This window comes from Ictalurus punctatus, chromosome 8, assembly GCF_001660625.3.
Source record: "Ictalurus punctatus breed USDA103 chromosome 8, Coco_2.0, whole genome shotgun sequence".
Taxonomy (NCBI): domain Eukaryota; kingdom Metazoa; phylum Chordata; class Actinopteri; order Siluriformes; family Ictaluridae; genus Ictalurus; species Ictalurus punctatus.
In genome coordinates, this window is record NC_030423.2 from 14,191,405 (window position 1) to 14,211,646 (window position 20,242).

General features: G+C 40.1%; 1 protein-coding gene across 1 annotated transcript; it reads left to right on the forward strand.

Annotated features, from left to right (window-relative positions):
• Nucleotides 1-333: 333 nt before the first annotated feature.
• Nucleotides 334-19,996, forward strand: tgfbi (transforming growth factor, beta-induced). The gene is made up of 17 exons (XM_017475092.2): nucleotides 334-491; nucleotides 830-928; nucleotides 7,987-8,051; nucleotides 8,183-8,340; nucleotides 8,500-8,664; nucleotides 9,013-9,159; nucleotides 9,345-9,486; nucleotides 13,124-13,336; nucleotides 13,421-13,561; nucleotides 13,664-13,806; nucleotides 14,426-14,562; nucleotides 16,593-16,723; nucleotides 16,856-16,980; nucleotides 18,526-18,628; nucleotides 18,716-18,777; nucleotides 18,892-18,916; nucleotides 19,042-19,996. Exons 1-17 carry the CDS (start codon nucleotides 376-378, stop codon nucleotides 19,098-19,100), a joined length of 2,031 nt encoding a protein of 676 aa, XP_017330581.1. The 5' UTR covers nucleotides 334-375; the 3' UTR covers nucleotides 19,101-19,996.
• The last annotated feature ends 246 nt before the right edge of the window (nucleotides 19,997-20,242 follow it).

A 20,242-nucleotide genomic window follows, 5' to 3' on the forward strand; every position in this document is an offset into this window, starting at 1 on the left:
ATTAAGTACAGCAGAGCGGCATCAAAAAATATCAAATAGCCTATTGGGGGAGGGAGTGGGCTGACAATTTGGCTGTATCTGATATGGGGGGGGGGGGGGGGGGGGGGTGCGTGTACCACACAATGTCTCAGTGTCTGTGGTGGTTACGGCCCTGCAAGATACTCATTTAAGGTAGTAATTGACGATACCACTCCAGCAACAAGGAAGGAATGGTACAGATTAGTAACCCTTTTTGTGAGAGTTTTGATCGTCGCTGCAGAATGTTTGCGAACCCCTGAACGTCTCATGTCAAGCCCCGCCCACAATCCGGGCGCTTCTCTCGGTATTTATGCGCGCGCGTGCTCTCGGCCTCAGTGTGGCGGACATCACGGCAACATGAAGGGACTGACTCTGTGTGCGCTCGCTGTCGCTTTAATCGCTGCGGTATTCGCCACAAAATCACCGTATCAGTCTGTTCTTCAGCACAGCCGGATAAGAGGAAGACAGCATGGGTACGGACGTTTTAAAACAGACTTTCTGCATACTCTTTGTTACACACATTACAGTGTTGCACTTCTGTCTGTCATTGCTAGTTATCAGTTTCATTCTTACTACTGAATCAAAAAAAAAGTTTTATTGTTATATGTGTTCTGTTATTCAGAAGATGATTTAGAAGTTCGTATTTATCTGAGACAGGATAAGATGTTTGCACTCCACTAAAAGTTTTTTTTTTTTTTTTTTTTTTTTTTTTAAGAAAAAAAGTTATAGTATTATTTATTGATGCAATGTACGTGAATCGGTTCAGGGAAGACTTGATTCAAGTGAATCTTCTGATGTTTGTTTATTGCAGCCCAAACGTTTGCGCTATGCAGAAGATCCAAGGAACCGATAAGAAGTACTTCACCAACTGCAAGCAGTGGTATCGGCGCAAAATATGCGGCAAACCAACGTGAGTCTACATAAATGTTACATTGTGCAAAGCATATTCAGTTGTTAATAGATAATAAATATGTAGTAGATATATATAGTGTCAAACAATCCCAGATTCTGTCTGTAATTAGATTCTTTACTTAGGGATGCATATTCAAAAGGGAGTCTATACTAATACTGTAGGATAACGTTTCTTTACAAGTCTAAAAATATTCTGTTGGCATGTGCCTGATAAAGGAGAGATCATGTTTTCATTCAGTCTTCTTTAGTAAGTGCTTTATCCTGGTCAGGGTTGAGGTCTTTATCCTGGTGAGAATTTCCTAGCTCAGTAAATTTTAGTGTGCAGACAGAAAAAAAAAAAATTCTTCTGTCTGTCTGTGAAAAATCTACCACTTACATCACAGTACTGGAAGATGCATTGTTGATTACAAACTTAATAGTACTTAACTTAACAGTGAGGCAGGAAGTTCAGGAATGACATTAATGGGTTTTTTTTCCCAGTATTTGGCGAAATCATGTGGTATTCGACTTTTGATTAATTTCCTTATATTGGGTCTGGTTTCTGTTAGGAAAACTCATTATGGTTGTATCAACATACCCTACAGTTTAGTCAGCTACAAAAGATGAAAGGTCATGAAATGAGCATTCATTATCCCATGGGATCACTCAGGGACAACACAACATGGGTTGGGTATTTTCCTTAGGGTCTGGATTAATATGCCATTGCATGTAGGATTTTGTTGCGTTATATGCAAAGTGGTAATAAATAGAAATAAACTTAATATTTTGTTTAACTGTCAATAAGTGACATGTTATGATGCAGTGCTACAGATTTATGCACTGCTTTTGCAGTTGAAAAGCAGTTACGTGCTTCTTGTTATCACTCAGTGCATTTTAAATATCTCTTTATATTAAAGTGTGGCACATTTTGAAATTCTCCGCAGCAATTTGAAACAGGTTTTTCAAGGAACAATAGTGATAAACAGTAGCAGATGCCATAGCCTCAAGAGAAGAAGGTTATTGTCCCTGTTTAAGTCTGAGGCTTATGTGTTCCTAGAGGACCACTAGTTTTCAAGTGAATCATAAAACTGTGCTCTTGTGGAATATTTTAATGACTGCTTCTTAAAGAGTCTGCATGCTTTCCTCCATACTATCTGTATACCCTTATCATTGTCAATGTCCGTAAAAGCATTTGCATCTGTGCATAGCAGATATCCACTATGGCATTTTAGAACAAGAAGAAGAAAGCTTTAACTGTTACATATTCCTTACAGTGAATTTTTTTCCACATATCCCAGCTTGTTAGGAAGTTGGGGTCAGAGCACAGGGTCAGCCATGATACACTACGTCTCAAGGGTCCAACCGTGGCAACCTGGCAGTGCTATGGCTTGAACCCCCAACCTTCTGATCAGTAGATCAGAGCCTTAACTGCTGAGCCATCGCTACCTTGTGACAATGCCTTATTGTATTATTATAAAAGTTTGTAACATTTCAGGGTTTAAATTCTGGGTATTTGGAAGAAAAAAAATACATTTTTAATCAGTCAAGTAAGTAATATGGAAGCAAGCTGACTCATACATAGTTCAATTTAATTTTATTTGTATAACGCTTTTAACAATGGACATTGTCTCAAAGCAGCTTTACAGAAACATATAAACACAGGATACAGATTTTAAGTATGTGAATTTATCCCTATCCCTATGGTGTAAAGGTTAGAAGGCTGGCAGAATTTTAATATACTAACTCAACCCCAACTCCAACATCACAATAAAGAGAAGAAACAAGTACATATTAGAATCCAAAGTAAATATTTAGCAATGGCCACTTAGGTTCTAAGTCTTTAACCATAATCTTGGAAATCTTGGAAAAGCCTTTTGGGGAACTCACACCTCCATCACCCTTCCCAAAAGAAAGCAACATTGCTCTATGGAAGATGTTACAAGTAACTATGCAAAAATTCTGTACAAATCTGCCAAGAATTTTGTTGGATCAAAGGCACTTGTGGACTGCAGAGATGTCACCTACAGCCCTGATCTATGATATAAGTAGAGGTTATTTTACCTCCGGTAACAGTGCCACTATTTAAAAAAACAGTGGTACTGTTAAAAATAGTGTTCATTGATCCTGATTAGCATTGGAAACTACAAAATACAACTACAGTGATGACATAATTCTTAAGTCTAATAAAAAAAAAGTCAAATCTGACAATATACCTACATTTGTAATGTTTCCTCTTTTCCTTGCATATGACTTCATTAACAAAGTGAAATAAATGTACTTGTATCACATTGTCAGCATATTGATATGTGAATATTGATGTTGGATTAGCATCCCTGGAGATAGAAGATTTGACAGACAGACTTATTCCAAGTAATTTTGGACCATTTCTGTTGAATTGTTCACTCAATATCTACTGAATTGCTGATTGTGAGTTCAGCTTGAACGACTGATGCTAATAATGGCTTCCATGTGTATCCTATTCCATGCAGCTTTGAATCTTTGTGAAGCTGAATTGTTCACAATGTTGATTGCTATTCTGTGGGTCTCCACTATGCCATGGGGATTGAATCAGACTCAAAGTGCAGCTCCAGACTCCACAGAAGCTCTCTTTGATTGACGTCCAGTTTAATGTTCCCACAAAGGCGCGGGGGGGGGGGGGGGGGGGGGGGGGGGGGGTTGTTATTGGTTACTAGCCTGAACATTCCACAGACATGTATATGAGGGTCAAAGAGAAACCACATGTGCAGAGTGTTACATTCTAAGACATATATACGAAGACTTTTATCACCGCAATGCATCATTCTTGAAGCCTGGCCAAAGATTTGCAACTAAGAGTAAAATGACTGCGAGACAGAAGAAGACTTGTTTTATTCATCTTTTCCTTTCTTAACAGTGTCTCTTTCATAGCATATTCTCATGAACGCCAGAGAGGAAGTGAGAGTTGCTGTGGGTGCTCGGGTGCCTTAAGGAAATGACTGCTTGCACTGAGTCCAGTCAAGGGCTTTAATATACCCCAAACACACACAAATCATTCACAAGTAACCCCTCATCCTGTGTGTGTGCATTAAGCCTGTCGAGTCGGGCTGTGAAAGGACACAAACTGACTTGTAAAAACAAAATTTAGGCTATCAGCTTGGATGTGATTTAACTCTTGGGGGGTGTAGAAACCTGTGATTGTCTGCATTTCAGAGGAAAAACCTCTTTCTCTGTGTGTCTGGATGTCTGCAGGTCAGTTGAGGAGAGACTAGAAGGTTTATAAGAGATATTAGAAAGCCATCACAGTTATTTCATATCAGAGTATTCCTGGAGTGTATAAAATTCAGGACATACGTTCAGTATGCCACTTTCGCTCTGGCTTTCTATGTGACGTTCAGCAAATTCCACAGCCAGTGACTTTTGTTTAATTTATGTTACAAACATATGAACTTTATCATACATGTCTGTGCCACTTCCTTGGAGTCTGCTGGAGAATTACTCATAAGTGCTTCTCTCAGCATCATTTAAACCTTTGTTTGAAATGTTGGCACAAATGACTAACAGCCACTTAATTTCTAAATCACTCCAAATTCCAGATCTTTCTCCTGTTGCTTGTTGGCCTGTTGTTCACTGTGCTAATGTTTTAAATCAACCACCTAAATAGCCTTACCAATAATCTTTCATATATTGTATTGGGTCCTGGGAGGTATAGTGGCGCAGTGTGTAGCATTGCTGCCTCACAGGTCCAGCTCTGATCCTGAGCTTGGGTTACTGTCTGTGCTGATTTTCTATACATGTTCCTCTCATGTTTTCATGGATTTCCTCTAGATTCTCCTGTTTAATCCAACCTCCAATAGAAAGATTGGGTATGCTAAAATACCCGTAGGTGTGAACGAATGTATGAATGTATGAGTGTGCATGGTTCCTCCTTTGATGGAATGGCGTCCGATCCAGGATATATTTCCGCCCCATGCTCAGTGCTACTGATATAGATCCGTAACAAGCTCCAACTCAGTGGCCAGACATCATTGGCCCATTTTAGTTTGGTGTTAGTTTTTTAAACTGCACAATTAGGGAAAATTATTGTTTTCTGGGTTCTCTTTCCTTTTCTTTTCATTTACACACTTTGTGTGCGTTTATAGTTATGTATGTTTATCCACTTCTTTAGCTTCAGTTAAAAACTGTTACACCCTAACTGACCACTCATTGATTACAAATTCAAACACAGACACCAATAACATTTATGAATTTATTTTAGAGTCAGTGACTTTACAGTCATTGGCTCATGGCCTGTGTATCATGTTGTGTGTGACAGTGTAATGGCCTAATCATTCATTTCAAATCTGTGCTTCTTGAGGGTCCCATAGTGACCAGTCACCTCATTGTAGGCCCAGATTCCTATATTTTAACCCTCTCAGTTAATTTCCCTTTATAAGTACATATGTGAAAGAGGCTATTCAGTGTTATATTGAGTGTCCACCCTGGATATTTTCTATGCTGTAGCAGTTCTTAATGTTGGTCAACGATCTGAAAGAACTTGCCATTATTCAAGTTTATTTTAAAAGGGTGGTAAATAATTACAGAATATTGCCAAGGGAATTGTACTGTTTGTTTTGACAACCATGCCATTATAGGAACTGATATTTTGAGCAAGAACAAGAAAAATATGCTGGCTCAGCTAGACTTGGCAGTATATCTGATGGTGAGGCATATGTTAATTATAGTAAAGATTTCCTATATCCATTAGTCACTTGCAACGTTCTGGTGGGAAAACTTATTGTGGTGTTTGGAAATTCAATATACACTGCTTGAATTATCCAGCCTTGCTGTTTATTTGTCTAAAGTCCATGGCTACCATCGTTGTTTATGCTGTTGGAGAACAAATAAGAGTTGAGTTACCATCTGTTATGATAATCAGTTCAGTCTGCTTTGTACTTTTATGAGTATACCCCATTCCTTAATCTCAGGATTTTCCTCTTTGTCTGACTACAGTCTTTGGACCTTCTCTACTAAGTATTGCTTTATGAAGTATTTGTATTATACGAAATTAGTATGAATTTATGAGATTGAAACAACAATGCAAAGTAAGTGACACTGTCACGTTATTGCTAAGAAAGTAGATTGTAGAAACACTTTGACATTAGTTCTACAAGTATCTGGAACTGAACACCAGGAATGGACACCGTTCTTAAAAGAGATATTCTGCCAGTTGGTGTTTTGATGATGTGGATGAGTGTATTCATTCCTTCAGGATAGAGATGTCTCATCATAGGGTAAAGGTGGTCAGTCAGAATAAATTAGTAAAATTTTGCAATTTTGAAACTCTTCACTCAAAGGAGACCCAAACCATACCAACAAAATTCCTCCACAGCATAACAGAGTCACTGGCTTTTCCTTTAATTTGACACCCGTTTGTATATGATGGAGTACATAACAGTTTCTGTATTGGTTATCTATACAAATAATTTCTGTGAAGAGAATTTATATTAGATATTACACTGCTACTTGGCCAACAACATTAAATGTGTCCTGTAGGTGCATCAAATGTGCATGTTATTTCATGAAAGAACTTGTATTTTATTCAGGGTTGACTGTGGTCATATTTATAATTGTTAAGAAGCTGGATTTAACACAGGTGAAATATATTACAGTGTGATACTCATATATTTCTGATCCCCAAAAATGTTCCTGAGTATCCTTTAGCCTTGTGTTTGCACCTTAGCTTAGCAGTTCTGGGTTGTTTGTACTGGCAAGAGTTGTTACTTCAGTATGTCTCTACACTCCTTCTCTGGAAGTTCCTCTGGCTGGTGATGTGCCATTGGATTTTCCCTAAACAAATTTTATTCAGTTAAATTTTATTTAACTGAAGTCTCAGACAACATTTATTGGAAACACATCTAGATGGAAACAGATGTGGAATAGTCCAGTCTCCCTGTGTGAACACTGAAGTGTGAACAGCTGAAGCTGGTATGGCATTAGTATTCATAGGAATAATACACAAGAAAAAAAATAGGCAAGCTTTTCAGATAATATAATAATATATTATCTGATAATATATCCTATCAGAAATGTTTGTGGGGTTGGATTTGTTTTAATTCACTTCTTTATTCAATAGGGTTCTGTATAAAGGATTGTGCAGAAAAATACTGTATGTAATATAAGTACAAATATTGCATATTGTACAACTAGTCATGATTTTTATTGCATGCTGTGTGAAATAAATAAATAAATGATGATGATGATGATATATTGTTACTATTATTGTATGTATATATATATGTATGTGTGTGTATATATATATATATATATATATATATATATATATATATATATATATATATATATATATATATACACACACACACACAGTATCTCACAAAAGTGAGTACACCCCTCACATTTTTGTAAATATTTGATTATATCTTTTCATGTGACAACACTGAAGAAATTACACTTTGCTACAATGTAAAGTAGTGAGTGTACAGCTCGTATAACAGTGTAAATTTGCTTTCCCCTCAAATTAACTTAACACATAGCCATTAATGACTAAACCGCTGGCAACAAAAGCGAGAATTGGGCCCAATTAGCCATTTTCCCTCCCCAGTGTCATGTGACTTGTTAGTGTTACAAGATCTCAGGTGTGAATGGGGAGCAGGTGTGTTAAACTTGGTGTCATCGCTCTCACACTCCCTCATACTGGTCACTGGAAGTTCAACATGGCACCTCATGGCAAAGAACTTTCTGAGGATCTGAAAAAAAGAATTGTTGCTCGACATAAAGATGGCCTAGGCTATAAGGAGACTGCCAAGACCTTGACACTGAGCTGCAACACGGTGGCCAAGAGGGGTATACTCACTTTTGTGAGATACTGTATGTATGAGTGTGTGTGTTTGTGTATTGAAAACTATTACAAATATATCATTTTTAAAGAGAAGAATAGAGAAATTTGTAACAATTTTGAAAGGTCATTGAACAGTAACTATTTTTTTTCCCTGTTCATGCAATCCATCAGGTCATGCAAGTGAAACTGCTAGTGAATTCAATATATGATTATTGATGCAGCATAAAATCAGGATTACTCTCTTAATCTTTGCCTTACAGTGTGGTTGCCTATGAATGCTGCCCTGGTTATGAAAAGGTGCTGGGAGAGAAGGGCTGTCCTGCAGGTTTGAATTTTACTTTTATAATTTTAACCAGTGCTTTTTGTTAAAAGGTTGTTGTTTTCCCCAAAACAAATACTTTATTACCTAAGATTATTCATATAGGGATAAAAAATAATGTTCTTGGTCTCCACCAGCTCTTCCTTTGGTGAATATCTACAACACCCTGGGGGTGGTTGGAGCCACTACTACTCAGATGTACTCTGATAGAGCTAAACTGAAAGAGGAAATTGAGGGACCTGGCAGTTTCACTTTCTTTGCCCCAAGTAACGAGGCCTGGGCTGCTCTTTCCATAGTGAGTGCATTACAGTACACATTTTTAAATGACTGTATAACCCAACTCAAGCTTACTCCACATAATCCACATATTGTACATTACATGTTTCAGTATATGCATATATGTTTCGGTATGCCTTTTGGAAGAACCAAAAATGATATATCACTATTACTTTAGGAAATTCTGGATGCCTTGGTGAGCAATGTCAACATTGAGCTCCTGAATGCATTGCACTACCATATGATTAACAAACGCTTGACTTCAGATGACCTCAAGCATGGGTCCTCCTTCTCCTCAATGTACCAGGATTTTGATGTTCATATCCAGCATTATTCCAATGGAGTAAGTGATTTCTGGTTTGACAGCTATGACTAAATCCAAGAAACACCAGCATTCATGTTTATAGTAGTGCCTCCAGCACTATGCTGTTTACTTTATCTCGTCTTTACCCAAGCCACTTAACATTGCACTTTGGAGTTGGTCTGTGCCAAGTTACTTAGCATTAAACTATTTTCCACTGGTGCTTGAGCATGAACATTTTGAGTATACCATACACATTTGAGTATACAGTGCAATTTCCTTAAAATCTCGGGTTTTAAATTAATAGCATCAGTACTAACTTTAGAGGAGATGAGCGAATATCATACGTGTTAAAATGACTGATATTACTATGAAAAATGCTTTCTCTAGATTGTGACTGTAAACTGTGCAAGGCTGGTGAAGACAGACCAGCATGCCACTAATGGAATAGTGCACGTTGTTGACAGAGTTATTACAGCCGTCACCAACAATGTCCAGTCTTTTCTCGACACAGATGATGATCTGACAACACTGCAAGTATGATGTTATTTCCTTTCACTTTATTTCCTAGCTAGAAATGTCTCAGAATGTTTTTATAAGATATTTTGTTATAGTCAACAACTTTGCATTATTTATTATATAGATGTCAGATATTTTGAGGTTTTTATTTTGGACTTATCATTATATTATGCACAGAATTCACTTATCATCTTTTATTTTAGAAAGCTGTCGATGATGCTGGTCTTACCTCACTGTTGGAGAGTCAGGGTTCCTATACACTATTTGCTCCAACCAATGAAGCATTTGAGAAGATTCCTGAAGAAATGCTGAACAGAATCTTGAGCGATCCAGTAGCTCTCAGAGGTAGATATGTTTCTATACATAAATCATTTTAAACATGTTAATGAATATTGGATGTATATAAAATGTCTTGTGTAAGATATCATTGTATAATAACTGAAGATGTTTTATAATACACAATATGTATTATTTGTTTGTAGTATATTAATACATTTTACAGAGGAAATGTTGAAGGACATACTCAAAAAAACTTTTTTGAATCTCTTTAAAAAAATTTAATCTATTACAAAACTATGCACTATGCTAAGACCAACAAGAGAGAAATTGTTAAAATTATGTGGATTTTCCACATAATGTAAGTCTAATATACACACAATGGCCAAAAGTATGTAGACACCTAACAAGCACACCCATATGTGTTTGGTCAATATCCCAGCCCCCCACCCCACCCCCCACCCTTTCTGTTATAATAACCTCCACTCTTCTGGGAGAACTTCCCACTACATTTTGGAGTGTGACTGTGGGGATTTGTGTTTATTTAGCCACAAGAACATTAATGAGGTCAGACACTGATGTCTGGTTAGAAGGCCTGGGGTGCAGTCAGCATTCCAAATCATCTCAAATGTTTTCAGTGGGGTTGAGGTCAGGGCTTTGTGCAGGCCACTCAAATTCTTCCATTCTATCCTTGGCACACCGTGTCTTCATGGACCTCACTTTGTGCACAGGGGCATTATCATGCTGGAACAGGTTTGAGCCCAATTTCCAGTGAAGGGAAATTGTAATACTACAGCATACTGTAGGGAGTTAGCTCAGGGGAAGGGCAGAGCACAGACCCACAAGAGACGGAATGCAGGGGTTAAGGGTGTTTTATTTTAACTCAGTGTGTGTGTGAGTGCGGGGGGGGGGGGGGGGGGTCCGTGGGGGTGTGGCTGTCGCGTGACCTTCTTGAGGGCGTGTCCTTCCGTGCCGTCATCTACCGGTGTGTGTGTTTTCACCGCCCGGTGGCCCACCTTCGGAGGGAGAGAGAGACAAGAGAGAGAGAGAGAGGGAGAGAGGTTTGTGGTCGGCGTGGATCAATATTACCGGGGTGCTCCGCGTTGCGCGTCTGTAGGCCGCTGGAGAGCACGCACAGATTCTGTCTCATCACCGTCGGTCTTTCTCCTCCTGTATGGCCGGAAGCGTGCCCTTTTATCCTCCTCCTCTGTCGCCTCTCAAAACGATCTCTCAGCTTCTCCAGGGTGTTTCGTGGCCCCAGGTGGCCGCCAAGTGGATGTGTATGAGCCAGGTGCATGACAGTGGGTGTCCTGGGTTTGGGCACCACCAGTAGGTCCACCTGCTCCCCGCGGCGGCAGGCCCGTTGGTAGAGGAGCCCATTCCGGACGAGGAAGTACGAAGCGGGGAGTCTCAGGTCGGGGCTCTGGTCGACCCCCTCTATCAGCCGCACCTGGGCCCAGCAGTGCTTTAGACGGTCGTCCTCCTTCTGCTCCCGTCCGAACTTCCCCTCCCGGTTCACCTGGGAAAAGACAGACCACAGAGGGTTAGTGGGTTGGGGGGTCTTACCTTCTGTGGAGGTCTCTCTGCGGTCCTGGGCCAGGAAGGCCTGCCGGGCCCTGATCCTCTCCGGTCTCCGTAGGCATGGGCTCGTCCGGCGGGGTTCCAGGAACGGGCGATCTTTGGCGAGCCCTCCAGGCGCAGGGACGAGACTGGCGGTTGGGCCGGGGGCCAGGGGCACCGCAGGGCTGGTCGAGGGGCGGCTGCTCACCTTGGCCGAGCTCCAGGGTGGCCATGGCTCGTTCGAGGGCTGTCAGGAGCTCCTGGAGCGTGGTCGGGGCTTGTGCCCCCACTGCCTGGCGCTCTGCCCGGGGTAACGCCCTCAGGAAGCGGTCGACCACCACTTTTTCTGTCACCTCCGCGGCGGTATGCTGATCCGGCCGGAGCCATCTCTTGGTGATCCGGAGGAGAGTGTTCAGCTGGCCGCGTGGTCGGGCCCCCGGCCGATACGTCCAGCGATGGAAGTCTGTCACCGCCTGGTAGGGGGTTCGCCCACACTATGCCAGGACCCCCTCCTTCATGGTGGTGTAATCGGCAGCCTCTTCTGGCTCGAGGGCGTAGTAGGCCGTCCGCGCCTCTCCCGTGAGCAGGGGGCCGAGGGCACGAGGCCAGTCATCGTGATCCCACCCTTCCCGGCGGGCAATACCCTCGAAGATCTCAAAGTACGCCTTAAAATCTTCGTCGGGGCCGGGGGGGGAGCAGGTGGCGGATCTCGCGGCCCGGGTTGGGGAGGGGCATGGTGGCTGCGGGGGTCTCCGTCCTCAGGCCAATCGGCGCCTGGGTGGCGACCTGAAGGCTCTCGGCGAGCTGCTGGGTCACTGCTTGCTGCTGGAGGCTGGCCTCCAGTAGGTGCTTCAGTGTGGGATCCATGGTTGTCTCCTCTCTTTTTTTTTTTTTTTTTTTCCCCTCTCTCTCTCAGGGTCCCTTTTTTTTGTTTGTTTGGTTTTTTTTGTTTTGTTTTGTTTTGTTTTTTTTGTTTTTGTTTTTTGTTTGCAGGCAAGTCTGGGCTCCTATGCCTGCATCCTCCACCAGTGTAGGGAGTTAGCTCAGGGGAAGGGCAGAGCACAGACCCACAAGAGACGGAATGCAGGGGTTAAGGGTGTTTTATTTTAACTCAGTGTGTGTGTGAGTGCGGGGGGGGGTCCGTGGGGGTGTGGCTGTCGCGTGACCTTCTTGAGGGCGTGTCCTCCCATGCCGTCATCTACCGGTGTGTGTGTTTTCACCGCCCGGTGGCCTCGTCCGCACTCCCACCTTCGGAGGGAGAGAGAGACGAGAGAGAGAGGGAGAGAGGTTAGTGGTCGGCGTGGATCAATATTACCGGGGTGCTCTGCGTTGCGCGTCTGTAGGCCGCTGGAGAGCACGCACAGATTCTGTCTCATCACCGTCGGTCTTTCTCCTCCTGTATGGCCGGAAGCGTGCCCTTTTATCCTCCTCCTCTGTCGCCTGAGTGGTGGATTTTTCCCGCCTGACTCCCCAATCACCGGCCGGCGTAGCGTCAGCAGCCCCGCAACGCCGTGACGGTCCTTCCGGCTGCTGGTGTGTTCGACACGAGGCTATCCGCTTCGTGCCGGTGCGGCAGTTGGGGAAGGAGCGACTTTCTTCTCATGCGCCGGCTGTTGGTCCGTCGCGACAATACAAAGACATCATAGACCATCAGTCAGTAGGTTTTCCACCATGGGGGAGTCTTCAGGGCATAGGATTTTGCACTTTCAGCTTTCTCAGTATCATGACAAGCTGCTTTTTTGTCTTATTAACTTCAAGAGGTAGAAAAAAAGAGAGGCTGGTGAGGGACCAACTGCTTATAGTTGCTATAACATAAGTTTTAGTGACTTGTGTGATAATGACTTAAATTACTTGTTGGTGTTCCACTACATTAAATGGAACTATAAAAGCATGATTTGTCATTATTTAACTAATAAAAAAAAGAATAATTGTTGGCAAATTGCTGTGGTATAAGAGGAATAAAACACTCAGAACAGGAAAAACTTCAGACTATGCTGGGAATCTCCAGGACAGAACCGTAGTAGAAGGGCATAAGCAGACCATATGACAATACAACTTTATTACTGAAATCAATTATCTGTTCGCATTTAAGCCTAAAAGAATTGAAATTATATTTAGTGTTGTATCCATTTTGTTTATTTCTCAGATTTGCTGAATTACCACATCCTGAAGAACATGCACTGCGCTGAGTCCGTTGTGGCAGGGACTCCATTGGAGACGCTTCAGGGCACAGTGCTGGAGGTGGGCTGTGAAGGAGACGCAATGACCCTCAATGGCAAAGCCATTGTCACAAACGCAGACAAGCTGGGAACCAATGGAGTTGTCCATTACATTAACGAGCTTCTCATCCCTGACTCAGGTACCATCACAAGCACTCATATTCCTTCTCATCTTCTGAGTCTTATGTTATATTAACAGAAACTTTCCCCCCTCTTAATTATAGTTAAGACGTTGAAAGAACTTGCTGAAAGTGTTCCACAAGTTTCCACGGCCACTAAGTTTTTCACAGATGCTGGTCTAAATCCTCAGCTTTCGGGCTCAGAAGCAGTTACATTGATAGCACCTCAAAATGATGCTTTCAAAGGTTGAGTTACAATCATTTCCTTTATTAACTACATTGATAAATGTTTTCACTAACCTAAATTCACATTTAAACTAAACTCCCATTTATTATACTTGTAAACAGGTAGCTTTACTATGACACCTGAAGTGAGAAAACTGATGAGGAACCATGTTCTAAAGGGGAAACTCTCCTCCAAGAGTCTGTACCATGGACAGGAGCTGGAAACCATTGAAGGAACTAAACTTAGAGTGTTTGTATATAGAAATGTAAGTTAATTTCATAGTGCAGTTCCAACAAGACAGAGACATGATCATGCAAATTATTGTGATTTGTGTTAAAATTTGATTTAAATTTTTTTTTTTTTTTTTACCCATTTCATGAACTCTTAGAATAGGGTTGGGAAATTACATTTGTTGTTTTCTTTCCCACACACATTCGAAGTCAGTCATGCCTCTTTCACTATGACACATTACATAAGCATTACATAATATGGAATTTATAAGACATGGTTTTGTCTCTGTGGCTTTTTGTAGATCATTTAATTATTTGATCATTTATTATGATTATAACTGGGCTACAGTATTTCCTCTGAGGAAAGTCTGAGGATAAGATGAAACTCCAGACTACACTATAATTATCACATTGGTTTCAAGTCTTTAATTTCCACTCATGTTCTTGGTACTGATGGTGTATCTTAAGCTTTTAAAGTCACACATTTCTTCTGCGTAATGGAGTTTGCAGATCACCGGAAACCTCTCCTCTGGATCACCCTAATGTTTTCCACAGCTGACTTGCACACTGTCAGTCATCCAAGAAACACAAAATCTGCATCCCTCATGGGTACAGCAAACCACTGTGAACTTACTGCTGCTCTGTCCTTTTCAGAACCTCTGCATCGAGAACGCCTGTATTGCTGCTCATGATAAATATGGCCGCCACGGCGCTATGTTCATCGTGGATAAGATTCTGGCTCCTCCCATGGGCACTGTTATGGATGTTCTAAAGGCAGACAATCGTTTCAGGTGAGCAGCTAATCACAGCAAAAACCTGAATTATGCCAGAATCATAATGACAGACACAAAGCCCATTATCTCACAGGTGCTGCCTGGATATGTGGGGCTAGTTTGTGTTTTCAACAGTCCTTTTTGAAGCTTAAAACCTCCATAAATTCCCAAGCAGGAAAAATCCCCTGGAAAGGGATGTAATGGTTTTACCAGAGTGCTAGGATTGAAAGAGTATATACAGCTGCTTCCCCTCCCACATACAGTACATCCAAAGATGTCAGTGTCAGTCCACTCAGCACTTTCTAACCTTAGTATTATAAAGACTCTATCCAAATTTCATATTAAAATTTTGGCATTCCATCTAGAAAAACCTTTTAAAATCTACATTTACAGATGAACAAGTTTTGCACTTTAAGGTTTCTTCAAATTTACATTATTGAAATACTTAGACAATTAGAAAGCCTAAAATTTCTATTTAGCTGAAACCAGATAGAATATGGCTGTTCCTATATTAATCTCTTAATGTCATTAAACAACTATTGTAATAATTTAATAAATTTTATAATATAAAGTTATATTGAAAATACTAATGATCATAATGTCTAAAACTTGAAGTTGTTCGTAAACAATTTGAAATTTTATTGTAACAATATTCGAATACAATTGAAGTATTCGAATACAATTGAAGTAGTATTCGAATACAATTGAAGTAGATGTTTCTGCAGCCAAACAAACACTTCTTACAAAGTGACCTTCAGCCCACACTTTAACTCCCACATAGCATCTGTAAACCATCTACAGCTAAAAAAGTTACTTACTCCTCCAACCTGCCATATGGTGGCTTCAAGACTGTTCTTTCCTGTCTGAGTGTAACTGCAGGGTGTCCAAAAGTCTCTGGACGGACTATCTTCTCACCCACTTCTTGGTTGGTCTGCAACACTCCAGTCTTTTTTAATTTGGCAGCAGTGTCGTGTGTGATGTGCTTGCCATGTTTCCTGTTAAAGTCCATTGCAACCTTGTGACTGCTTCCTGAACCAACCATGAGAATGATTTCAATATGTTCTTCTTCTGTCAAAGGCATTCTTAAAGGCTATCTGAAAAGAAAAAGAATATAAACTAAGCATGAAACATTTTTTAATACATTTTGCTAAAAAGTGTTAATTTCCCTTATGTATGGAGACTTTGGAACACCCTATAGAATGTGGATGTTGTTCATCAGTGCAGTCTATGGTGCATTTGTCCTGGATGATGATTGGCTAGCACATAGAGAGAACCTTATAAAATCAGGTTTATCTGTGAATTTGAAGATACATTCATTGCCAAATTGTTGTGGACACCTGACCATCATATGTGCTTTTTGAACATCCCATTTCTGAACATCCCATTCCTGATTTAATCTGGTTTGCTTGTATTTTCCTCATTTGTAAGTCGCTTTAAATAAAAGCGTCTGCTCAATGAATTAAAGTAAGTGTAAATTTAGACCCCCAAAGGTGTTCCCAAAAGTGTACAGTGGAGTTGGGGTCAGGGCTCTGTGCAGGACACTCAAGTTCTTCCACTCCAACCTTGGCAAACCATGAATTCATGGGCCTTTGCTGTGTGAACAAGGGCTTTGCCATGTTTGGGCTAAGTCCCTTGAAGGGAAATTTTAATGTTACAGCAAACAAAGACATCCTATACAATTGCATGTTTCCAACTTTGTGGCAACAGTTTGGGGAAAGAACACATATGGGTGTGATAGTCAGGTGTCCACAAAACTTTGGCCATATGATGTAGAATTTTTCGGGGTTTTTTTTAATATTATTATTTTACACTAAAACAAAATTTCTGAAATAAAACAATATTAATAATTCAACAGGAGTATAAAGGATCCCTCAGTGATGTCATTTATGAGGTTATCTCATTTTCTAACAAAATGCCAGATAGAGCCTTTGTTTCATAATGATCAGCTGTAATTTCCAGCACATATTGGAATATTTTACTTGATATTTTACTTAAACTTGGTGGAGATTGGATTCTTCATGTTTATTATCCAATTTACTACCTCACAGCACCTTGGTTGGCAACATACAGAGGGCAGGCATGACTGAGCTGCTGAACAAGAAAGGGACCTACACCATCTTTGCCCCCACCAGCGATGCTTTCCGTGCCATGCCCACAGCTGACCTCAATAAAATTACAAGTACTGTGCTTCCTTTTCTGCTGCTGGCTTTTGCATTTAAAACACATGATCAGTGCAATTCATCTCCTTGAAAGTTCTTCCACATGCGTATTCTTTCTCAGATTACTCATAGCTGTGTAATGGTCTGTGTAGGAGATTCCAGAGAGCTTGCCAACCTTCTGAAGTACCACATAGGTGATGAGTTTCTTGTTAGTGGTGGAGTGACCTCTCATACCAGAATGAAGCCTATGTCAGGAGAGAAGCTTGAGCTAGGCTTGGTGAGAACACAACAACTCTGTGTGAAACTGTTAGGCACTGTAAGGCACTTGGAAATAAATTTTTGCAAGCTTATATGTAACTTGGAGTAAATGTGTAAATGCTTGTTTTGGTGATGGACATCTCATTACATACAGTGGTGCTTGAAAGTTTGTGACGCTTTAGAATTTTCTACATTTCTGCATAAATATGACTTAAAACATCATCAGATTTTCATACAAGTCCTAAAAGTAGATAAAGAGAACCTTTATTTATTGACAAAAATTATCCAAGATCCAATCTCTGTGAGTGTAAAAGTATGTGAAACTTTGCTTTCAGTATCTGGTGTGACCCCCTTGTGCAACAATAACTGCAATTAAAGATTTCTGGTAACTGTTCATCAGTCCTGCACATCGGCTTGGAGGAGTTTTAACCCATTCCTCAGTACAGAGCAGTTTCAACTCTGGGATGTTGGTGGGTTTCCTCATAAGAACTGCTTGCTTCAGGTCCTTCCACTACATTTCTATTTGATTAAGGTCAGGACTTTGACTTGGCCATTCCAAAACATTAACAACTTTATTCTTCTTTAACCAGTCTTTGGTAGAACGACTTATGTGCTTAGAGTCGTTGTCTTGCTGCATGTCCCACTTTCTCTTAAGATTCAGTTCACAGACAGATCTCCCAACATTTTCCTGTAGAATTCGCTGGTATAATTCAGAATCATTGTTCCATCAATGATGACAAGCTGGCCTGGCCCAGACGCAGCAAAACAGGCCCAAACCACCACCATATTTCACAGATGGTATAAGGTTATTATGCTGGAATCCAGTGTTTTCTTTTCTCTAAACATGACGATTTTCATTTAAAACGAAAAATTCTATTTTGGTCTCATCCATCCACAAAACATTTTTTCCAATAGCCTTCTGGCTTGTCCCCCATGATCTTTAGCAAACTGCAGCAATGTTTCTTTTGGAGAGCAGTGGCTTTCTCTTTGCAGCCCTGCCATGCACACCATTGTTGTTCAGTGTTCTCCTGATGGTGGACTCATGAACATTAACAATGTGAGAGAGGCCTTTAGTTGCTTAGATGTTACCCTGGGTTCCTTTGTGACCTCACAGACTATTACACATCTCGTTCTTGGAGTGATCTTTGTTGCTCGCCCTACTTTGTTCATGCCATGATACGCTTCCACAAGCATGTGTTGTGAAGATCAGACTTTGATAGATCCCTGTTTTTTTTAAATAAAACATCCTATTGATTGAAAACACCTGACTCTAATTTCACCTTCAAATTAACTGCTAATCCTAGAGATTCACATACTTTTCACACTCACAAATATGTAATATTCGATTGTTTTCTTCAATAAATAAATGGCCAAGTATAATATTTTGTCTCATTTTGTTTAATTTGGTTCTCTTTGTCTACTTTTAGGACTTGTGTGAAAATCTGATTATGTTTTAGATCATATTTATGCAGATATATATAAATTTCGAAAGGGTTCACAAACTTTCAAGCATCATTGTAGGTCAAGGAGTTTTCTAAGCAATGTTTTTTTTTATTCTTTATAGAGAAACTCCACTATGTACGTCAACAGGGTGCAGGTTGTTGACGCTGACATGATGGCTACTAATGGAGTCGTACATGCCATAAACTCAATCATAAAACCACTGCGTAAGATCCTGCTCTTCTAAATTACAAGCTTATTTAAAGCTCATGCACTGTTCAACCATTTGTTACAATTTATGGGATTTTTTTTAGCTCCTAAAGTTGTGAGTGACCAGGCAGAGGGCTCTTCAGCAAAGCATACCTCTGCAGTGAGGGTGAGATATCTCTCACTAAATGTTTAGGAAAGTAATGTTTTATTAATGTTCAAAGTATTTAAAATATTTTTTCTATTAGCAAACTTTAACTGATTTGATTTTTTTCTCACATAGGCAGGCACACGAGTTCTAAATAAGGGTAAATTTTTTAAAAACTCTTAACATATTATTAGGAAATTAAATGAAATAAATTTTATAGATTTAATTTCTAATAGTGAAAGTAAAGGTGATTTGTAAATGACTGCCCATGTTGTTGTATTTCAGATGAACTTTTCCAGAAGATTTTGAACAGTCGGTCCAGCAGAACAATGACCAAAGTTTAGAAAACTCAGCGGTTTTGTGAAAAACTGAAGTTAATCTGAACCTCCACTGCTCTTGGAAGCCATGCACAATGAGTAATCTTTCTGTAAGCAGTGAAGAGGTAATTAACTAATTTACAGGAAAACCAACTTCAGCAAACCAGGGAAAATGGATGGATTAAAATTGTCATTGTTGTGTTTGAATGCCAAAGACCGTGTTGATGATAATTAGTTAAATATTTGTTAAATTGACTTGTATCTCAATGTAAGTCTGATTTAGTGCTCTAGAGCTGATTTTGAGAAATGCTAACTGTTTTATTTGTTTTCTACTTTCGGTTTGTTTGTTTCATTTTTTACATTTTTATATACATGTAGCATGTTTGCATGGTTAATTGAAACAAAAATTGCTATTCGGGCACAGGCAGTGCAGGTCAGGTTTACTTTTCTTTATGGTGCAGAAGCTGTTCCTATGCAAAACACTCTCAGTCTATTTAGAATACATATGTACAAATGTGTTTGGCAAAAGTGTCATTTCTGTGTACCCACTCAGCAGACTCCTCAGCCAAGACCTTACAGACAGCAGGACTTAACATATAAGTAATTTTTTTTCCTTATTAAAATATTTGTAGGCTGTCATGTCATTAAAAAAATCAAGGTTAGTTTGCACAGAGTGAGAAATTCTGATATTTCCAAGAGGCTGGGAAAAGCAATCCTACAGCTCAGTGACATTATTGTGGTGAGCATTTTGTCTGTTAATCTTGGTAGAGCTGTTTAATGTGTGGATGAACAAAGTCTTTCTGGTGAAGACATCTGCCAAATCAAATAGGAATAGATAGTGTGCACTGTACTGTGGAAATATCGTGTGGAACCAAAGAACAATATTTACATATTTCACAATAAAATGACCATTTTTAACCAGAGTTATGCCTTAGATGACTACTTACTAATTTCAGTGCTTGTAATTGCTTCCCATTGTACTGAAACGGTTATATAAAAATGATCAGCCTTATTCCAAAATGCAAATGGACTGAGCAGAAGTACTCGGTATTATCAGACTTCCATGGAAAGCATTGTTCATAACAAACACTCTGTAATGGAAAAATGGTGGGTCCAAAAGTTGCTTACAAGTGAACAAAGGGTAATTAAAGTAGGTTAACAGGATGCAG

Bases quoted from the DNA above. Each gene is read 5' to 3' on its own strand.
- tgfbi (XM_017475092.2), top strand. From the start codon at position 376: ATGAAGGGACTGACTCTGTGTGCGCTCGCTGTCGCTTTAATCGCTGCG. The intron at 492-829 runs GTACGGACGTTT...TGTTTATTGCAG, and splicing joins ATAAGAGGAAGACAGCATGG to CCCAAACGTTTGCGCTATGC. The intron at 18,917-19,041 runs GTAAATTTTTTA...GTTGTATTTCAG, and splicing joins CACACGAGTTCTAAATAAGG to ATGAACTTTTCCAGAAGATT.